The following is a 22,085-nucleotide window of genomic DNA, read 5'->3' as shown; positions in this document are numbered from 1 at the left end:
CAGGTAGTCCTTCTTGAAACCTGCAGGATCACAAGTAATCTTTTTAATTTTCTTGTGTCCGTCCGTCTCTAATTTCTCCAGATACTGCAGGCAAACAGCTCGCCGAGGTGTCCCATGGGGGTTTAAAAGCCGCATCGAATGCAGTTGAATTAGCGCCCGTGGCGCAATCCCGCGGCCTGAAATGAACCCTGCAAGGCTGTATATCAGAGGGTATGTTGTTGACTACTGGCCTATTTTCCTACTGGGCAAATTATTCAGACGTAATGGAGATGGGGGCAGAGCTGATTAACTGAGGCTATGTAAAAAAGACTGGCTTTTCTAGAAAGGATCTTTTTTGGGGGCAGACATCAGCTTTGAGCATAATACTTTCTTTGGCCCAAAGGGGTGATCTCCTGGCTTCTGGTCCTGATGGCATAGACCCACACCCATGAAATGTTCTTCCCTGAGACTCTATTGTGCCAGAATTTCTGTTTAGAATTCTTTATCTTGCCTCTGTTCTGTAATGTTTGATCTCTGTATATGTATTAAGCTACAATTAAAGCAACATGTGGTGAGTGATCCCTTCACGTACTTGTTTAAGGAAATTTCCAGCAGAAGTCTATGCAGATGGACAAGAAACTTGATTCTTGAAGTCTTTGTCCTCAGAATAGATTATAATGTGAATTTTTATAGGTCTTTTGTTTGGTGTCTTCTATCCTGATGTAATACTCATATGCCCTATGTTTCTGATACAGTATTCAAAAATAAACAAAACCAAGGAGCAGCCTGTGTTTTTCTGAAGGAGAGTGGTTTTTATTCGGGGTGGGGGGCAGGTTGTTCTATTATTCTGGTGCTTTTGGAACCTTTGTTTGAAACACAGCTTATCTTAGATGCAGAAAAACATGGAGTAATATCCCTTCCAGAATGGCACTAACCAAATTTTTGACTGATGTGGCAAAAAAAAAAAACCCTCAGTTCTTATTGACTTGAAAGACATGACTGCCAAGAGAAGGCTTATGTACTGGTGGCAGAGGCTGGTTATTACAATTAGTAATATTAGTAAAGGAGACATTTGTCTAAAATATAAGAAGGAAGAAAAATAACATTTTAAAAAGCTAATATTCTACTTGGTGACCAAGACCTTTAAAGATTAGATTTAAAACTTAATTTTAGTTTGAGCATTTTGTTTTGGCTGGCAAGGTTTACTTACATTGCCTGACTTGTGAACTATTTATACCAAGGTGTGTTTTTCCTTCTCAGACCTCAGAATATATTATTCAAGCTTACAAATATGGTGCATTTGAGAAGATCCCAGAGTTTATCGCTTTTAGGAACAGGCTGAATAATTCTCTTCATTTTGCACAAGTCCGTACTGAACGGATGCTGTTAGACCTTCTACTTGAAGCAAATATGTAAGTATTGCGTAAGAGCTATAAAGGAACTAAGGGATCAGATCAGTTGCTAAGAGCCGTTAATGGGCTCATGGGTGTTATTAGCACCCTTAAGGTAAAATAGGGGGGAAAAAAGGAAAGAGAAAGTGGGGAAACAGAACCTGATATATGTCATGGGGAATGATAGAGTACTGCCAGCAACATCTTAGGACCATTACAAAAGCCAGTTAGGTCATGGTCATCAACCCCTGGTCCATACTGTACTTACAAAGGTTCCTTCCTCCCTACAATCAAGGGACTTCAGGAATTCTGATCCCCTTTGTTTTCTATGGGCTTCCAGAACCTTTTTCTTGCCGTGTAACAAGCCAGCTTGATCTGTGCTTGGTTCTATTTCACATTATATGAGCCCTTTATGGTAAATCCTTCCTTCCTCTTTCCCTTCCTGTCTAGTAAAACAGGAAGTCCTAGTTAATATTTTCTGGTTATTTTACTATTAAAATAATACATGCATTTTTCTTTATCACAGCTCAACCAGCTTAGCAGAAAGTATAAAGTCAATGAACCTTAGGCCAGAAGAAGATGACATTCCATGGGAAGATTTGCGAGACAACAGAGACTTAAATGTTTTTTTCAGCTGGGATCCAAAAGACAGGTAATTAGAATTTAAACCCCAAGCAATTTTAACATTTTTTTTTTTTTTTTTGAGAGACAAGGTCTTTTAAAGAGACCGAGATCATAGCTCACTGCAGCCTCGAACTCCTGGGTAAAGCCATTTATTTTTAAAGAATTAGGATGGGACGGGCATGGAGGCTCACACCTATAATCCCAGCACTTTGGGAGGCCAAGGTGGGCAGATCACTTGAGGTCCAGAGTTTGAGACCAGCCTGGCCAACATGGTGAAACCCTGTCTTTACTAAAAATACAAAAAATCAGCTGGGCATGGTGGCGCGTGCCTGTAATCCCAGCTACTCAGGAGGCTGAGGCAGGAGAATTGCCTGAACCCAGGAGGCGGAGGTTGCGGTGAGCTGAGATCGCGCCATTGCACTCCAGCCTGGGCAACAAGAGCTAAACTTCATCTCAAAAAAAAAAATTATAAAAATTAGCTGGGCGTGGCAGCATTTGCCTGTAACCCCAGCTACTCGGGAGGCTGAGGCAGGAGAACTGCTTGAATCTAGGAGGCGGAGGTTGCAGTGAGCCGAGATTACACCATTGCACTTCAGCCTGGGCAACAAGAGCAAAACTTCATCTCAAAAAAAAAAAAAAAAAAAAAAAAAAAAAAAAGGCTGGGTGCCGTGGCTCACCCCTGTAATTCTAGCACTTTGGGAGGCCGAGGTGGGCGGATCACGGGGTCAAGAGATTGAGACAATCCTAGCCAACATGGTGAAACCCCGCCTCTATTAAAAATACAAAATTAGCAAATATGAAATAACATAATGTGTTTGTTGTAGGAATCAGAAAATATAGGCAAGCCAAATGAAGCAAGTATAACTCACTCCTATGCTGGGACTGCTGGTTAATCTAAAAGTTAGATCTACTTCACAGCATATATGAAGATGCCAGACAGATTAAATACTAAATTCTAGATTCCTTAGAAATGCTAGAAGAAAATAATAGAAAATAGTTTTAAATAGGTGAGGAAAGCCTTTCTTAGCATTATATCAAATCTGGAACCATAAAGGATATAACTTCTGTAAATAGAAATGATAAATTTGTTAAGTTCTAAAGATTTATAGTAAATTTCTTTATGTAAATATCCTTCATATATAGAGAGAACTCTTAATAAATCAGTAAGCAAATAAGAAACTGAGCAAAGGGCTTAACAAGAACTTCAAAGAAACAAACTGTATAGCAATAAAGATTGTTTCTAGCAAAAAAGATGAATACTTGTGGTTAAGCAAGGCTGTGTGGAAAATACCTACTATGCATTTACACAGGAATAAATTTTATACAACCTTCCTGTGGGGTATTTTAGTGATACGTATCAAGATTTAAAATGCCACACTCTATTTAATTCAGCAGATCTGTTTCTAGGAAGGTAGAACCTAAGGAAATTAATGCAGAAAAATTCTAAGATGTATATATGAAGTAGTTTTGAAAATTCTGTGATTTATGGGTTGCCACGGCCTCATTCAGTGATTAGGATTTTTGAGTCCCAGAAAGACTCACAGGGCTGAGCATATAGTTGCACTCAACGGCTAAGGTACGTTATAGTGAAAGGGCACATGACAGAATCCAGAAGGGAAAAAAGGCACAGGCAGAGTCTGGAGAACTCAGACTTCCAGTGCTTTCTCCCTCCTCTGAGGGGAAACACTGAGCATGCTCCTTTCTCCAGCAGGAAAAATTGCAGTAACATAAGGTGGAATGTTTCTGCCCAGGGAAGCCCATTAGTGACTTGGTGTTTAGGTTTCATTGTTAGTTATGTAGGTGCACTCTGTCCATCATGAGTGGAAAGAAAGCAGGCATTCACGATAAATAACATGGTTTGTAGAAACAGTCTAGGCACAGTGAACCACTCTTAGCATTTAGGGAACAGCTGGAGTGCAAAGTTCCCAGACATCAGCCAAGGGCCAACCTTGTAAGCAGGCCCTTCTAACGATAATAGCTGCAGGCCTGCTGTGTTAACTCTTTTTTGCACACACTGTCATTAAAAGATGAAGTTTGCAAAATAATATAAATACTGTAACCAATTTGTTTAAAATTGTTAAGTTGTATAAATATTTTTAGTTACTTTTTTGAGGGGCTAGAGCCTCTGTTGCATACTGTAACCAATTTGTTTAAAATTTTTAAGTTGTATGAATAATATTTTTAGTTACTTTTTTTTGAGATGGAGTCTTTCTCTGTTGCCCAGGCTGGAGTGCAGTGGTGTGATCTTGGTTCACTGCAACCTCTACCTCCTGGGTTCAAGCAGTTCTCCTGCCTCAGCCTCCCGAGTAGCTGGGATTACAGGTGCCTGCCACCACACCTGGCTGATTTTTGTATTTTTAGTAGAGATGGGATTTTGCCGTGTTGGTCAGGCTGGTCTCAAACTCCTGACCTCAGCTGATCTGCCCACCTGGGCCTCCCAAAGTGCTGGGATTACAGGCGTGAGCTACTGCACCCAGCCCCTATTTTTAGTTAGATTTTTATACATCTGCATTACAAAAGTCTAAAAAGATCTATACCAAACTTGATAATACTGTGGCTATTGGTTTATCAGGACACCTTTTCTTTCTACTTTTTACTTTTTTTCTATCATTTGAAATTTTTATATCATGTATTATTATTATTATTAGAGACAGGATCTTACGCAGGTTGGAGTATAATGGCATGATCATATCTCACCGTGGCCTTGAACTCCTGGGCTCAAGCAGTCCTCCAATCTCAGCCTCCCTAGTAGCTGGGACTACAGGTGTGTGCCACCATGTCTAGCTAATTTTTGTATTTTTTTTCTAGAGACTGAGTCTTGGTATGTTTGCTAGTCTGGTCTCCAATTCCTGGCCTCAAGCAGTCCCTCACCTCAGCTTCCCAAAGTGCTGGGATTACAGGTGTGAGCCACCACAACTGTCTTCAAGTATTATTTTTATAATCAGAGAACAAAGTCTAACTTACAGGGAAAATGACCTGTTAAATAGGTTGTTATTCCCATCTTGTTGATAGTGAAATGGGGTTTGAGAAGATTTTGGCTTGTCTTAGGTCTTTCAGCTAGTAAATGAAATCTGGAACCATTCAAAGATACCTTAACTGACGAAAGTTAACTTTAAAAGATTTGAAAGCAACAGATTGAGTAACTTAGATAATTTGGGGATGTTTCTGTTTAAGGGATGTTTCTGAAGAACATAAGAAACTTTCCTTAGAGGAGGAGACCTTGTGGTTAAGAATCCGATCCTTAACATTGAGGCTGATCAGTGGACTTACAAGTCTCAACCACCCTGTGGAGCCAAAGAACTCAGAGAAGACTGCCGAGAATGGGGTATCCTCCCGGATTGATATTCTTCGTTTGCTCCTTCAGCAGCTGGAGGCAGCCCTGGAGACAGGAAAGCGATTTATTGAGAAGGATATTCAGGTACTATCAATACGTATTTGCTATCACAGTTGCAATATTATATTTATGACTGTTTTATAAATAGGAGTTTGGGGTGGGTGAGTAGTAAGGAATTGTGTTTTGTCCCAGTTTATGGCTTCTGTAGGAGAAAGAGGAATATTTTAGACTCAGAGGGAATTGTAGAGGCTTCCTCAGTATCCATCCTAGATAGTGAGGGAGAAAGCAAAATAACTCTTTTTTTGTGATGGTAAGTTTTTAATAGCCAGCAACAAATTAATATAGATTTTCTGTTTTTACCATAATGATTCAGTTATTAGTTTGCTGATTAGTGGCTTTAGCTGAATCACTGAGACAGGTTTTTATCCACTAGTTACCTGTTTTTCTTATTTTGTATGAATTAAATGGATTTAAAAGGGCATTATTTTTTCCCCTTTTTTCCAGTATCCTTTCCTGGGTCCTGTGCCTACCAGAATGGGTGGATTCTTTAATTCTGGCTGTTCTCAGTGCCAGATAAGCTCTTTTTATCTTGTCAATGATATTTATGAGCTGGATACCAGTGGTTTAGGTAAGTGTACACTGTGTGTTTATAGAGTCTTTGTAATAGAAAACATAGTACATGTAATAAAATGTCTGTAACCTCACATTTGGATTTTTTTTTAAATTGAGATGGAGTCTTGCTCTGTCGCCCAGGCTGGAGTGCAGTGGCGCCGTCTCAGCTCATTGCAACCTCCGCTTCCTGGGTCTAAGCCGATCTGTGCTTCAGCCTCCCCAGTAGCTCGGATTATAGGCGCCTACCACCACGCCTGGCTGATTTTCCGTATTTTTAGTAGAGATCGGGTTTCACCATCTTGGCCAGGCTGATCTTTAACTCCTAACCTCAGGATCCACCCAAAGTGTTGGGATTAAAGGTGTGAGCCACTGTACCCGTCCATATTTGGAAAATTTTAGAGTGCATGGAAGCTGTTCTGGAAATTTCTGGTTTAGTATACAAGAGGGTACAGTCATAGGTTACAAAGTAATGTTTTAGAAGCTTAAGTCCATTCCATATTTAAAATCACTTTTTAGGTTTAGAAAGTTGAATTTTTTTTTTTTTTTTGAGACGGAGTTTTGCTGTTGTTGCCCAGGTTGGAGTGCAATGGCGCGATCTCGGCTCACCGCAACCTCCGCCTCCTGGGTTCAAGCAATTCTCTGGCCTCAGCCTCCCGAGTAGCTGGGACTACAGGCATGCACCATCATGCCCAGCTAATTTTTGTATTTTTAGTAGAGACAAGTTTTCACCTTGTTGACCAGGATGGTCTCAATCTCTTGACCTCGTGATCCACCCGCCTCCGCCTCCCAAAGTGCTGGGATTACAGGCTTCAGCCACCGCGCCCGGCCTTGAAATTCTTAATTTGTTGAAAGGCTGTTGGATTTTAAAAATGAAGCACTAGGCCAGGCACAGTGATTTACACCTTAATCCCAGCACTTTGGGAGGTCGAGGTGGGCAGATCACCTGGGGTCAGGAGTTTGAGACCAGCCTGGCCAACATGGGGAAACCCTGTGTTTACTAAAAATACAAAAATTAGCTGGCTGTGGTGGCGAGCACCTGTAATTCCAGCTACTCGGGGAGGGGGGGGTGGTGCTAAGGCAGGAGAATTGCTTGAACCTGGGAGGTGTAGGTTGCAGTGAGCCAAGATAGCATGCCAGCTTGGGTGACAGAGTGAGACTTTGTCTCAAAAAAAAAAAAAAAAAAAAAAAGAACAAAAATTTTTAAAAAAAAAAATTTTTAAAAAAATCCAAACCACGGAAAAAGACCCCAACTTCACCACCCTTTTTTTTTTTTTTTTTTTTTTTTTTTTTAAAAAAAAAAAAAAAATCGTAAGGTTAGTAGATCTTACAATTTAAGAGTGTTTGAAGCACATAGATTTCAAGCCCTCTTAAAGGATTTTAGGTAATAACCTTTGGCAGAGAGGTAATTAATGCCTTTCCTTTTCTTCTTCCTTTTCCTTTCATTATCTTTTTCTTTTTGTCTCAAAATAATGAAATTTAGGTGCATAGGGGTCTTTAGAGAAAAAAAAAGTGTCCTTGCCCATGAACTTCTTGCAGGTATTTATTTTGCTTCTTTATCTTACTAAAAATGGAATTGAAAGTTTTTCATTTTTTATTTTTCAATTTTAGAGGATACAATGGAGATCCAGGAACGAATAGAAAATAGTCTTAAGTCTTTACTAGAACAGTTAAAAGGTAAGTTTTCCTATTGTAGATTTCTGTATTTGTTTCTGGTTGTATGGTAATAGCTCGGAAGTTCTTTTCCCCCTTTCCCAAGCCCAGTCATCCAGAGATAAGTAAGTAGTGTTAACACTTTGGAGTAAATACTGCTAGATGCCACGTAAACACGTATATGTGTGTGTATGAAAATACAGATAAAAAGTAATTTTTAAACATAGAAAATGGTGTAATACATGCTTTTTTGACTTTAATTTTTTTTGTTATTTGGATACCTTTCCATGTCAGTTATATATATCCCATTTATTCAAGACTGCATCATATTCTATAGTATTATATTAATATCCTGAGTTTATGTACTCCCCAATTGGTGACATATTACGTATATGAGTTATTTCTTCTAACAATGCTAAAATGAATATCTTGGGACAAATTGTTAGGGTATTATTTGAGTACTTCCTTGGGATTAAATTCCTAGGAATAGAATTGTTAAAGGTCACGTATATGTATGTTTGTATGTATGTATTTATTTATTTATTTCGAGACGCAGTCTCACTCTGTCACCCAGGGTGGAGTGCAGTGGCACTGGCCCCATCTCGGCTCACTGCAACCTCCACCTCCCAGATTCAAGCAATTCTCTTGCCTCAGCCTCCCAAGTAGCTGGGACTGCAGGCTTGCACCCCCACACCCAGCTAATTTTTGTATTTTTAGTAGAGACAGGGTTTCACCATGTTGGCCAGGATGATCTTGATCTCTTGACCTTGTGATTTGCCCACCTCGGCCTCCCAAAGTGCTGGGATTATAGGCGTAAGCCACTGCACCCGACTTACATATAAGTATCTTATATCTATAAGAGTCTTTTTAGGACCCTAAATGATTTTTTTTTTAAGAGATGAGGTCTTATTATGTTGCCCAGGGTGAACTCGGGTAACTCCTTGGCTCAAGCAATCCTCCTGCCTTACCCTCCTGAGTAGCTGGGACTACAGGCGTTTGCCACTGAGCCTGGCTTGGTCTTATATTTATTGCCCAGATGAAGACTGTCTGAAAATTTAATGATTAAGTTTATGAGAATAAAATGTATTATCTGTTATGAAGATGGATTTTTACAGTGTACCTTTTTGGTCTTTCAGTCCATAATGGTACAAGTCCTTCTGAATCATTCACGTAGAGTCTTGTCTTATTGTGCTCTTGGCCTGTCTGAAAAGGCTTCACTGGTGTTATCAACCCTAGAATATATAATTTATAAGGATACTTTTTATCTTTTGAAGACATAGAGCAATAGTCAGCATGGCTTTTTATTTATTTATGTTTATTTTATTTCTTGAGATGGAGTCTCACTCTATCACCCAGGCTGGAGTACAGTGGCGCGATCTTCGCTTACTACAACCTCTGCTGCCCAGGTTCAAGCAATTCTCCTGCCTCAGCCTCTCAAGTAGCTAGGATTATAGGTGCCTGCCACTGTGCCCTGCTAAGTTTTGTGTTTTTAGTAGAGACAGGGTTTCACCAACTTGGCCAGGCTGGTCTTGAACTTCGGACCTCATGATCCACCTAAAGTCCCGGGATTACAGGTGTGAGCCACCATGCCCAGCTGTCTTTTTAAAGAACTTAGAATGGATAGTCTGTCCTTTAGAGTTTGGTTCATTATGGAAAATGGAAAAAAAATAGCTTTCTAGATTAAGTTTTTGTTTATTCTTTATTTGATTTTGTATTGTATACCTTAAAATAGCATTGAAACAAAAGCTGAATAAAACTAAAATATTTTTGTTTTCAGATGTCTTCAGTAAATGTAAAGGTGACCTCTTAGAAGTTAAAGATGGTAATTTGAAAACACATTCTACTCTTTTAGAAAATCTAGTCTTCTTTGTTGAGGTAGGTGTTTGTTCCTTCCTAAAAGACATTGTTGTTTTTAATGTTCTACAGGATTCATTTTTTAACAGTCAACAGGTAATAGGCACCTTATACCTGCAACTTAACCCCCTATCTTTGTTTTTGTTAATTGAAAAGCTTGGAGAGATGTGAAGGGAGAGGCATATAAAATGTTAATTTAAATAATTTTCTAAACCATTTCCTTCCAAGAATCCTAAGATGATTTCATTCATAATACTTAGGTAAAACTTCTTGAAATTTGCTTTACTCAGTTCTAAGCTTCCCCAGATTCACCCCAAATGTAGCTGTTTTCATTCTCCTTTCTGACTCACTTTATTATGTAGTTTAATTCCTCCAGCTTCTTTTATTTGTTGTCATTTATTAATTTCTGAGATATTATGTATTATGACAGTGTCCAGGGACTGATACAGGAAAACCCCCCCTCTTTTTTTTGCCAGAGAGGAGGATTGCAAACACTCATAATCTATTATCTTTTATTTCTGTCACATATTTGTTTTCTCCCCTTACTACTCTGTGTGCGGAGTGTACACTGTTCTGGTGACTTGCAAATTGTTAATGCCTTAGAGATTTTTATTAAACGAATGAGTAATAGTGTACATATATGTACATGCACACATTGTAGTATAGGAGAAAACAAACAGCTAATTTAATACAGTGCAGGATATGTGCTGATCAACTGGGTAGATTTCTCCATACATACATAAGTTAAGGTTTGCAGGTGAGGTGGTATCTTAACCTGCCAGGAGAGATGGGAGGGGTATAATGTGAAGAACCTTTGGATCCCATGCCTAGGAATTTGGACTCTTCCCTGAGTGACAAGGATGTTAATCAATCCCCACTTCTCCAGGGAAGTGACAGAATATTGGAGTGAAGTGGAGTTTGGATTTAGAGCTGGGAGAGCCAGTAGGAAGGATGAAGAGTTAGGCCATTGTAGTATTCTGAGCAGGGGCTGATTAAGGCCTGGATCAGTAGAGTGATTGTTGAAAGTAGAGTGAAGATTCACCTGAGAACTTGAAAGGATTTGCATAGAATAACTGCGTTAGAATTTGTTGAATCCATTGCCTCTAATTGCCTGATAGGTATCTTTAATGTAATCCTTATTGGTGAATTTGCAATTTTTCCTTTCAGACTATTTCTATTATCCTTTGGGTCTCCAGTTACTGTGAGAGTGTCCTGCGACCATACAAACTAAATTTACAGAAAAAGAAAAAGAAGAAAAAAGAAACCAGCATCATCATGGTAATAACAGTAACTCAAGTGATATACAAGTAACAGTCTGACCACAAGCTACTTTTTCTTTTCACAGTTTTCCTCCATGTTGAGTCCTTAGGATCCTGTATGAGAAGCTTATCCAACCTGCAGTCCAGGATGGCTTTGAATGAGGCCCAAGCAAATCTGTAAAAATCTGTAAACTTTCTTAATAAATGAGATTTTTTTAAAGCTCATCAGCTATTGTTAGTGGGGTTTTTTTTTTTTTTTTTTTTTAGATGGAATCTCACTCTGTCGCCCAGGCTGGAGTGCATGTTATGGCGCAATCTTGGCTCACTTCAACTTCCACCTCCTGGGTTCAAGCGATTCTCCTCCCTCAGCCTCTTGAGCAGCTGGGATTACAGGCGCCCACCATCATGGCTGGCTAATTTTTGTATTTTTAGTAGAGATGGGGTTTCACCATGTTGGCCAGGTGATCTCAAACTCCTGAACTCAGGTGATCTGCCCACCTTGGCCTCCCAAAATGCTGGAATTACAGGTGTGAGCCACTGCGCCTGGCCAACATTAGTGTATTTTATGTGTGGCTCAAGACAATTCTTCCAACCTGGCCCAGGGAAGCCAAAAGATTCGACACCCCTGCATATGTATTGTTTTTCTACCATAACTTTAAAAAAATTAAATTACACACCTACAGAAAAGTTGAAAGATGAATATGACACCTGTAAAGATATTTACCTGGATTATCAATTGTTGACTATCACATTTGATTGATCTTTCTCTCTTATTTGTTGAACCATACAAAAGCAAAATACAGACTTGTGACACGTAACACATCAGGATAGAACAAGGGCAGGTATCTGCAAAACCATAATACTCAAGAAAATTTCAAACTCACAAAATTTAGTATTGATACAATAATATTATCTAATAAAGTCTATATTCAGGCTGGGTAGGGTGGCTCGCACCTGTAATCCCAGCACTTTGGCAGGCCTAGTGGGGCAGATCACTTGAGGTCAGGAGTTCGGGATCGGCTTGACCAACATGGTGAAACCTCATCTCTACTAAAAATACAAAAATTAGCTGGTTGTGGTGGTGAGCACCTGTAATCCCAAGTACTTGGGAGGCTGAGGCACTAGAATGGCTTCAACCCTGGAGGCAGAGGTAGCAGTGAGCTGAGATTGCGCCACCGAACTCCAGCCTGGACTGGAGTAAGACTCCGTCTCAGAAAGTCCATATTCAAAGTTTTCCACTTATTCCAGTTATGTCTTTTATATCCTTTTTCAAAATACTAGAATGCTGTTAGGGATCTGACATGACCTTTATTTGTCATGTCTCTTTACCCTTCTTTAATCTTGAACGCTTCCTTAACCTTTTGTTTTGTTTTTATTGTTGAAGACACTATCTAGGTTTTTGGTAGAATGTCCCACAGTCTGGGTTTAGCTAATTGCTAAATGTAAACTAATTGCTTATATTGAGGTTAAATATAGACATGGTGTTCTTTTTAGTGAGTTAAATCAGGAGTCACTAATGTTGTGTCCCATTAATCAAATAATGAAATCTAAAATCACCAATAATGGGGCACTAGTGAGATTAATGTTGTTGTGTCCCATTATTAGTGATTTCACATTTCATCATATGATTAAGGATGTATCTACCAGATTTTTTCATTATAAAGATGCCTTTTTCCCTCTGTAATTAGTAAGTAAGCTGTGGGATAATGCTTTGTGTCTGTGACTATCCTATTTCCCAATGGCCCTTCACCCACTGGTTTTAGCATCCGTTGTTAGTTCAACACCTGAATCAGTTATTACATTGATGTATCCCAAATGGTGATTTTTAAAAATTCTCCCATTATTTATCAGCTGCTATTATTCTATAAAATAGAGATGTCCCACCCCATTCATATATATTTGAATGTGTGTATATATTTTTTAAAATATCACTATTTGAGTATCACCATGGACTCTCTTTTTTAAAAAAAAATTCACTTTATTATAATGCATTATCATCATTTTCATTTGGCTGCTCAAATTGTTCCAAATTTGGCTAGCTCCTTTAAGCTGGTTTCTGTCCTTTAACATGTTCTCGTCAGTTTGGGGGCCCTTTCTGGAATAGCATAAAGACTCCACATACTTGGTATTTTCCTACTGAACTGAAATCAGACATTTTCCCAAGAGCCCTGATTCCTTTATGGGGAATGAATTTCAAAACCAAGATCTAGGTGTTAGTGTGCTCATTGCTATTGGGGTTTCATTGCTTCTAGTTGATTTCTGTGATAAGACCTAAGCACTGTTTTTATGTGCGTGCGTGCACGCGCGCACACACACACACACACACACACTCTCTCTCTCTCTCTCTCTCTCTCTCTCTCTCTCTCTCTCTCTCTCTCTCTCTCTCTCTCTCTGATGGAATCTTGCTCTCTCACCCAGGCTGGAGTGCAATGCGTAATCACTGCAACCTTCACTTTGCAGGTTCAAGCGATTCTCCTGCCTCAGCCTCCTGAGTAGCTGGGATTGCAGGCAGGTGCCACTCTCCCAACTACTTTTTGTATTTTTAGTAGAGACAGGGTTTTGCTATGTTGCCCAGGCTGGTCTCAAACTCTGACCTCAGGTGATCCACCTGCGTCGGCCTCTCAGAGTGCTGGGATTACAGGTGTGAGCCACCACACCTGGCCTACATATTTAATTTTTAGCGATACCTTCAGTTTCAAGCCAGCATCAGAGAGTGAGAACCCTGATCCAAATACCTCAACATATTTATTCATTTGTTGTTTCACAATAAATACTAAATAGTTTTGGGAAATCATACATCAGTTCCACTACTAGTTCCAATAACAAACTCATTAAAGTTTAAATGTTTTGCAGTTATTTTTGTCCTTAGAATATGTTCCACTGACTATCGACAGTTAAGATACTCTGTGAAATCACTGGAATTAAAAACTGAGATTACTTTTACTAATATGATATAAATTTTTTTCCATTTGTATTCAGTTTTAGGGTTCCCCCCATCTTTATGGATTTAATTTTTGAATGTGAAAAACAGTAACATTTTTTTCCATTTCACAGGAAAATAATTTAGTGCTTATTACAGCTCATGATGTGCTCTTTTATTAACGTTTGAATTTATGCTGTTATCAGTGGGGGATTTTTGTTCACTATATAGCATTATAATAATCATTATCAATTGAAAATGTTGGCTGGGTGCTGTGGGCCATGTCCATAATCCCAGCACTTTGGGAGGCCAAGACAGGGAGATTGCTTGAGCCTAGGAGTTTGACACCAGCCTAGGCAACATAATGAGATTCTGTCTAAACAAAAAAAATTTTAGAAATTAGCTGGTCATGGTGGCACATGCCTGTAGTCAGTCTCAGCCACTTAGGAGGCTGAGGCAGGAAGATCACTAGAGCCTGGGAAATCGAGGCTGCTATGAGCTGTGATTGCACCACTGCACTCAAGGCTGGACAACAAAGCAAGACCCTGTCAAAAAAAAAAAAAAAAGAAAAGAAAGAAAGTTGATGTTTCAGTTGTAAATTGACTTTCAATTTTATTGAATTGTTCTTTAGATTGGATGCTCTACTGAGTGTTACTGTTCATTCAAAAACAAAGGGTTCTTAGATATGAATGAGGTTGCTTCTTTCCTTCGCTCTAGTCAAGAGAATTTAACAAACAAGACCAGAAACAAAGATAATTTAACTGATCAAGAGTACAAAGTTTGAGGCTGGACACTGGCGGCTCATGCTTGTAATCACAGGACTTAAAGAGGCAAAGGCAGAGAGGGTGGCTTGAGCGCAGGAGTTCAATACCAGACTGGGCAACATAGCAAGATCTCGTTCTCAACAAAAAGGGGGAAAAAAAAAAAAAAGAAGACAAAGTTTGAAAGCATACGTCAGACTGGCTTTGTTGCTCTCCTGATGAAAGCTTACAACTCTAGAACATGTCAAATAGCTTTTTGCAAATTGCCTTTTGTAGTGTTTTTTTCTGGTTTCTAAAAATGAGAATGGTTTTTCTGATTATCAGAGTAACCCATAAAGGTGTGAATAAAGTGAAGATCATCCATATACCTACTGCGTAAATTTTTATATAATTTCAGTAATAACTACCGCAATGATTTTCATGGTAAACAAATCTGCTATATAGAAGGTTCTATAACTTGCTTTTTTGTTTTCATATAACAGGGTATCTTGGATATCTTTTCGTGTCAGTAAATATAGATATATCTAATTTGTCTTTTGTCATTTGTCTTTTGAGTGATTTTTTTTTTTTTGGCCAATGTAGTAATATTTTTAAAAACAAGGATGATCTCTTTAATGGTTTCTAGCTTAGTGTGACGTTTAGAAAGGCTTTTTCAACTGTCAGTGTCATGATTACAGAAGTTGTTACCTAATTTTTTTCCACTGTGTTGATAAATTTTTTTTATTTAAGTATTTAATCTGTCTGACATTTGAATATTACTGTGTTATTTATTTTGTATCTCCAAATGTCTAGCTGGTCATTTTAGTGCCATTCATTTACTTGAAACCACTGGTTTGTAATGCCACTATTTAAATTCTCTCATATATTTCAGTAGCTTATGTGATATACATATGGGTAATATGTTTAATAATGTTTCAATTCTTTTTTAATCTTTTTCCCAGCCACCTGTTTTTACCAGTTTCCAAGACTATGTTACTGGGCTTCAGACTTTAATTTCCAATGTTGTGGATCATATTAAAGGGCTTGAAACACATCTAATTGCACTTAAACTTGAAGAACTTATTTTAGAAGACACTTCTCTGTCACCGGTAAGAGATTATAGACAATCAGCAATGTTTTCTACACACACACACACACACACACACACACACACTCTCTCTCTCTCTCTCTCTCTCATCTTTATCACACGGACAAGTTAAACTTCAATTTATTATTTTCTTTTTATAAGACTTGTGACTAGAAGGTGCTTGGCAGTAGTTTCTTGTTGTGTTGATGGTGGTAGGTTTTTCCTCCCTCTTCATTTCTTCCCATACCTCCTCCTTTCTATACATTTTTGGGGTTGTTCTTTTACTATAAAACTAATACCAGCATTTTGAGAATCACAGAGTCAGCCATATTTTGAGATCCAGGGACAATCTTCTTGAATAGAATTTACCTGCTGCTGAGTTGGTTGTCTTCCTTGCCACCCCAGCAGTTATCACGTGAGAAAGGAGAAATGCTGGACATCAGAAGTAATTATGTCAGTAATAATTAGGCTGGAGCAAGCCAGCCCAAAAAGAAATGAAACCAAGTATGGAATCAAAAGTTACCATCATCAAATGTCTTCTGATACTATTTTAGGTCTTTTCAAATTCTAGTCGTTAGCAAAATCCTTATAAAGCCTTTGCCCTTAAGAATTTTTTTTTGTAAGTGTTAATTCACCAGGCTGCAGTAGGTTTAGGATTTTTGGTAGGGGCCAAAAGGACAGTGGTGGAGTCATCTGTTTCTAGCTGGTTGCTCCAGTGATGAAACTGATCTTAAGAAAATGCTTCTCTGCAGGAGTTTGTCTGAGCTAAACTGCCGACGATGGAATTTATCCAGTAATCTGAGGGCAGCCATCATCATAGCTCCAGAGCTTCATAGGGAAGAGAATGAATAGAATTTTCCTTAGCACACCAGCCTTAAAAGATTGTAAGCCCCTCTTTTGTAAAGTATAAAAACTTTAGACTTTGAACAAGATGCTTACTGTGGGAAAGGACTCAGAGCAGTTCACATGACCAAAGAGTGATTTTAAAAAGCAGATGTGTTCATACTGAATGGAGTGAGTGAAAAAGTCACTTTGTTCAATATGAACATGTCTGCTTTCTTTAATCAAGAGTGGGGACATTTGAGGGAGATTAATTGGTTTTTACGAGGTAGGAAGAAATGTATGAAAAGGATCCCAAGCAGAAAGAGGTACAGATAAAAGCACAAGGACAGGAAAGTCAATTGTGTGGGGTAGTTTAACACAGATGGTAGGGCTAGAGCTTATGGTATATGGGAAGGACTGTTAGATTATGATGGTGATAGGCACAGTAGCCCTGCTGTGACTGTCTAGTGGTTGTTTATGTTAAAAGATTTGTCTGCATCCTGAAATGATGAGCAAGAATTCTCGTTTTCAGAGTTCTAGAGGTTATCCTTAACTTGGCCATACTGTCTAGATTTTTCAAGCCCTAGCTTCTGTTCTTGTCTTTTGACCTTGGGAAAGTTACTTAACCTCTCCTAAGCTTCAGTCTGTTTATCTGTAAATGGGAGTGATAATAATGTCTATTTCATAGGATTGTAGAAAGGATTAAACAAAGCAATAATGGGCCTTATATTGCCTACTTTTGTTAAAGTCATATTTCATATAGTTACTGAGCAGTACCAGCCACCAAATACCTGATGCATAAAGTGCTGGCTACTTGTCCTTTAAAGGTAAAAATCTCTTCATTAGGCTCCTCTGCTTGCTTTCCTCCTTTTCTTTCTAAACTTGAAACATTGTGAATAAGGCCTCTAGACTATGACCTCTAGTCCTGATTCCCTTTCTTACTTCCTATGGGGTATCCTAGTGAAACTGGTTGTGTGTTAGGACGTTTTTGTGTATATTTATATTCATAGAGAATATATACAGTATTATTGTATTATTTTGTACTTCAAAAAAGGTAAATTTGGCCAGTGTAGTGGCTCATGACTATAATCCCAGCACTTTGGGAGGCCAAGGCTGGGGGATTATTTGAGCTCAGGAGTTCAAGATGAGCCTGGGCAGCTTAGTGAGACTGTGCCTCTACTTTAAAAAAAAAAAAAAAGTATTTTAAATTCAATTTTATTTTCAAGAGATCTATTCAAGCTAATGCCTGTGGATCAATCTTGTTCAATAAACAGCTGCAGAGTATTCAGAATACAAATGCACCACTGCCATTGGACATTTTAGGTTGTTTCTTTATATTTGCTTTTACATATGGTACTGAATGAAACGTATTTGTGCCCACGTTTCTATGCATATTTATATTTCTAAGGTAAATTAGATCTGAAGTACTAGTATTGTTGGGTGAGAAAGTATATTCCTGGGCTCTGCAGCACTCAACTTCATGTAAAACTAATCAGTCTTCAGCCAACCTTCTTTCTCTGTGAGAACTTACTCATTCCCCTTTGTTTTTTGTAAGCTCTACTAAAGCAAACATTTGCCGGAAAATAATAACTCATATTGAAGAATATATATTTGGTCTCTTGAACTCAGGGGCTTTGTCAGTATGGAGCCAGGCTTGTTAATGTTGTAACTGGAAATGATGGAGTTAGTAAAGTTGAGGCTGTAATTAAAAGTAGCTATGATGATGTACAAATTAGTAATAAATTTCTACTTTCTTCTGATGAAAACAATCAGAAATCTCAAAATTTCCACTTTGTACAGCTTATAACAAAATAGTAGGTATTTTATGTCCAAACTAGTCATAATTTTTTTTTTCTTTTGAGGCGGAGTTTAGCTCTTGTTCCCCAGGCTGGAGTGCAGTGGCGGGATCTTGGCTCACCGCAACCTCCGACTCCTGGCTTCAAGCGATTCTCCTGCCTCAGCCTCCTGAGTAGCTGGGATTACATGCTAGTTTTGTATTTTTAGTAGAGACGAGGTTTCTCCACGTTGGTCAGGCTGGTCCTGAACTCCAGACCTCAGGTGATCCACCTGCCTTGGCCTCCCAAAGTGCTAGGATTACAGGTGTGAGCCAGTGCACCCGGCCCATAATTTTCTATTTTTATTGATTAAAAAGTAGTAATCAGAAATCTCAGTTTTTCTCTTTTTTTTCTTTTTTGAGACAGGCTCACTCTGTCACGCAGGCTGGTGTGTAGTGGCATGATCTAAGCTCACTACAACCTCCACCTCTCAAGTTCAAGCAATTCTCTTGCCTCAGCCTCCCAAGTAGCTGGGATTACAGGTGTGTGCCACTATGCCCAGCTAATTTTTGTTATTTTAGTAGAGATGAACTTTCACCATGTTGGCCAGGCTGGTCTTGAACTCCTGGGCTCAAGTGATCCACCTGCCTCAGCCTCCTAAAGTGCTGTGATTACAGGTGTGAGCCATTGTGCCTGGCCGTTTTTCTACCTTATATAACTTACAACAAAGGGTGCTTGAAAGAGTAATGACACTAAAACAATAAGGTTTCCATGAAGAATCCCATGAAAAAATACCCATTTGTGATGAGCGTTAGCCTTCTTTGCATTTTATGCAATTGAAAATGACCCCGTGTTCTAATGGAGCTTACATTGAGACCAAAGGTAATGGCAACTTTAACTTTTATCTGAGAACTAGAATCTGGGGGGATGGTTTTTAGGCAAGACTAATTACTCTTGTCTCCTCCTTTATAGGAAGAAAGAAAATTTTCAAAGACTGTGCAAGGGAAGGTACAGAGCAGTTATCTGCATTCACTTCTGGAAATGGGGGAGCTGCTGAAAAAAAGACTTGAGACCACAAAGAAACTAAAAATTTAAGAAAGTATCAACCATGGGCACTGATGACTCTGCAGCAGAAAATGACACCATCTTCCCAGGCAAAAGCAACATCTGGTTGACCGTGATTTTAATCCAGAACTTCCTCATAAAATGCATGAAGGACTTTGATTGTGAATTTTTTTAGATGTTAAATATATACAACTGACTAAATTATTGTATATAAACCAGAAGCAGGACCCTCATCTGGGTTTGACCACTTTTTATACATGTTCATATGCATACAGCAGCAAAGAGAGAACCCTACTTTTCTTCTTCCCATCACCAGACACATCTTGTCAGGGGAGCAGGGGGGGTCTATAAAAACAGCAATAGAAATTAAGCATAAAGCACCAACCTCGTAGCAACTCAATGGCCCTTCCATTATAAATAGCAGTAAGAGTTTTTGGTCTGGTCCTTGAGCCACAAGAAGTGGAGGGACCATGCCTGGGAACAGGCCCTCTTTCCACAGCAGCAGGTTTGTTTTGAGGTTTGCTCAGCTACTTGGCACCTACAGAACCCAAGGCAGGTACACAAAGGGCCACAGATGAGATCTGGCATGCATACCCACCATTGAAGGGCATCACTTGGATGACCACAGGCGCTCACTTTTTGGCTTAGTTTTTGTCTGATAGTTAAGACATCCCCTTCCTAGCTTCTGTGAGAGTTAAAATCTCAGGTAGGGAGGCAAGGAAGGCTTTGTTAATTTACAACTGTTTAGAGAGGAAAGCAGTACAGACCACTTATTAAGCCCGCTGAGGACTATTTTTCTGTCTTTCATACATTTGGGAAAGATGGGCATCACTGTTATAAAGAAGAGAGGTGTACATAATTTATGCAGGCAAGTCTGGTACTTATTTCAGTGGTTTTGTGAGTCATATATATATATGACTTGAAAATTAAGATTTAATACTTAATGTTTTTAAGTGGGGGGTTTGGGAAGGAAGGAATGTAATATTATGGATTTAACCATAGGCATTAAGTTTTAGGCTGGCAAAAGACATGTTATTGAGTGGGTTTGAGGTTTGGATACTTTCTTCAAACTTGGAGAATTATACCAGGATGGTGTTTACTTTGTTTGCCAGGAGGTCCCCAAGGCAATAGCTTCAGAGGCTGGTCTGATAGAGGTAAAAATTGCTCTTGAAAATGTCATACAGTTTATACAGTTTCTTTGATAATATTTTTCTGTTTGAATCCCTGCTGCTGTTTTTGATCTGTTACCTAAATATAGTTCAAGTTAGTAATTCTATGAGAGCAAAGAAATGAATTTCATGAGGAAATGAAGCATCCAGTGGAGCATTGGCCTTGAATACCTTAAAGGTCCTTTCCAACCTGCACTGCTCCAGTGAAATGTGATACTTTTTTCTTTTAAAAGCAACCAAGAGAGCTGGGAATATCTGTGTATGCAAAGTAATTGCATTTTGTCCCTTCATTTTTACTTTCTTAGGTTCATAATTTGATAGAGTGCTTAAACTTACAAGGAAATTTTAAACAATTACATTACCTGTTAAAAATAAGACTTGTTGGAAATCCTTGTCCATCAAGTGATTTCAAAAATTTATTTTTGATATGAGTAGCTACAGCTGTCATATACCCCATCTCAAAAGGAAGAACTGTTTTGAACAAGATGAATGGAAAATTCTGATTAATTCTGAATTTCATGTAATGACAACATATTCTTTCATAAAACTATGGCCTGTTTAAGTTGGAACTTTGTGTGTGTCTGCTGGGGAGGGTGGGGTACGTGTGTATGGCATGTGTTCTTGAAATGTCTCTTTGAATATCCAAAAAAGTACTGTACTGTAGAAATGCTCTTTGATAAAGTCTATCAACTGACCATGATCATATGTATGTGCAGTGGGCTAGCCTTGGTCCTCAGGGACAGTTCGTGACTCTAATGGTCTTCCTAACCAGTCTCTTGCCTGAAGGTATCTGGGACCTCTACTGGTTTTAATGACAAATAATGTTATGTTGAGGTTATGCCTCCTTTGTTATTTGCTGAGTTTCCTACTAAATGTAGCATTTCAATTAGATCCAACTTTCACATTTTGAGATAATTGTAAAAAGAATGAAATTATGCAGAAATGACCAATATCTCTTATCAATCTGTTCTTTTGAAAACCCTCATGCACTATAAATTGTGTACAGTTAAAAAAAAAATATATATATATATATATATTCTTACGTGAGTTAAAAGCACCCTCTCCCAGCAATCATATGTCATTGGTATTTGAAGAGAATTCCCAAATAACCCACTGCTGCTGCTGCTGCTGTTTTTGATTTGTATGGGGTTTTTGTTTTGTTTTGTTTTGTTTTTGTGTGGTAAATTGATATTTTAAAAAGGAGAAAAAACACGACTACTGTTTACAGACTGAAAAATTATTGCTTTTTATACTACTGAGAACCTAAGTTAAGACTCTCCAAAGCAAACATTTGGTTTAAATCATTTATCTGATGTGGATAAAAGGTAGAGAAACTTTTAGTGTTCTCCACATAATGGAAAATGTACAAATGCCTAGTTGCGTTGCCCATCAATTTTGTATATTTTCATAATTTTAATTGTTCAAAATTGCATTATATTTTGCAATCACTATGTTCAATCTGGATTTGTCTTTCATTTTAACTTTTAATATAAAAAGGGGTTTCAATGTATCTACAGGCTTGTTATTGAAACTTCCTACTTATATGATGTGATTTATTATAGGAAGTATATATTCTTCCTTCTTAAGTAAGTGAAGCATAGCAAATCTACTTTAAACTGGATGGGTTAATTTATATAAACATTTTCATTTTAAGTTGGCATTTCTGCCTGGTTCCTTTTTGTTCAAATTCTTAGAAGCCACAACCTTCTAAATGGTGTAATTCATCTCAACTGTGTATTTAGTGCTATATCCCCAGCATATATTTAATATTTGAGAATTTAGAATTTTAATTCCAAGTCAGCTA

General features: G+C 38.4%; 1 protein-coding gene across 2 annotated transcripts in view; it reads left to right on the top strand.

Annotated features, from left to right (window-relative positions):
• The window catches only part of NAA25 (N-alpha-acetyltransferase 25, NatB auxiliary subunit), a 78,815-nt gene extending 56,876 nt beyond the window's left edge, over positions 1-21,939 (top strand). Inside the window, exons 15-23 of one of the 2 annotated variants that reach the window (XM_017542868.2) lie at positions 1,240-1,391; positions 1,897-2,022; positions 5,169-5,412; positions 5,833-5,956; positions 7,549-7,614; positions 9,368-9,465; positions 10,612-10,722; positions 15,326-15,472; positions 19,020-21,939. In XM_017542868.2, the coding sequence (XP_017398357.1) occupies positions 1,240-1,391; positions 1,897-2,022; positions 5,169-5,412; positions 5,833-5,956; positions 7,549-7,614; positions 9,368-9,465; positions 10,612-10,722; positions 15,326-15,472; positions 19,020-19,142 (1,191 nt within the window). In that variant the 3' untranslated portion in view covers positions 19,143-21,939. The remainder of the gene's footprint in view (positions 1-1,239; positions 1,392-1,896; positions 2,023-5,168; positions 5,413-5,832; positions 5,957-7,548; positions 7,615-9,367; positions 9,466-10,611; positions 10,723-15,325; positions 15,473-19,019) is intronic. The other variant, XM_017542860.1, reaches the window with a different exon arrangement.
• Positions 21,940-22,085: the final 146 nt, after the last annotated feature.

Source organism: Cebus imitator, unplaced genomic scaffold (assembly GCF_001604975.1).
Source record: "Cebus imitator isolate Cc_AM_T3 unplaced genomic scaffold, Cebus_imitator-1.0 Scaffold8, whole genome shotgun sequence".
NCBI classification, from domain to species: Eukaryota; Metazoa; Chordata; class Mammalia; order Primates; family Cebidae; genus Cebus; species Cebus imitator.
This window is presented reverse-complemented; position numbering and strand designations above follow the sequence as displayed.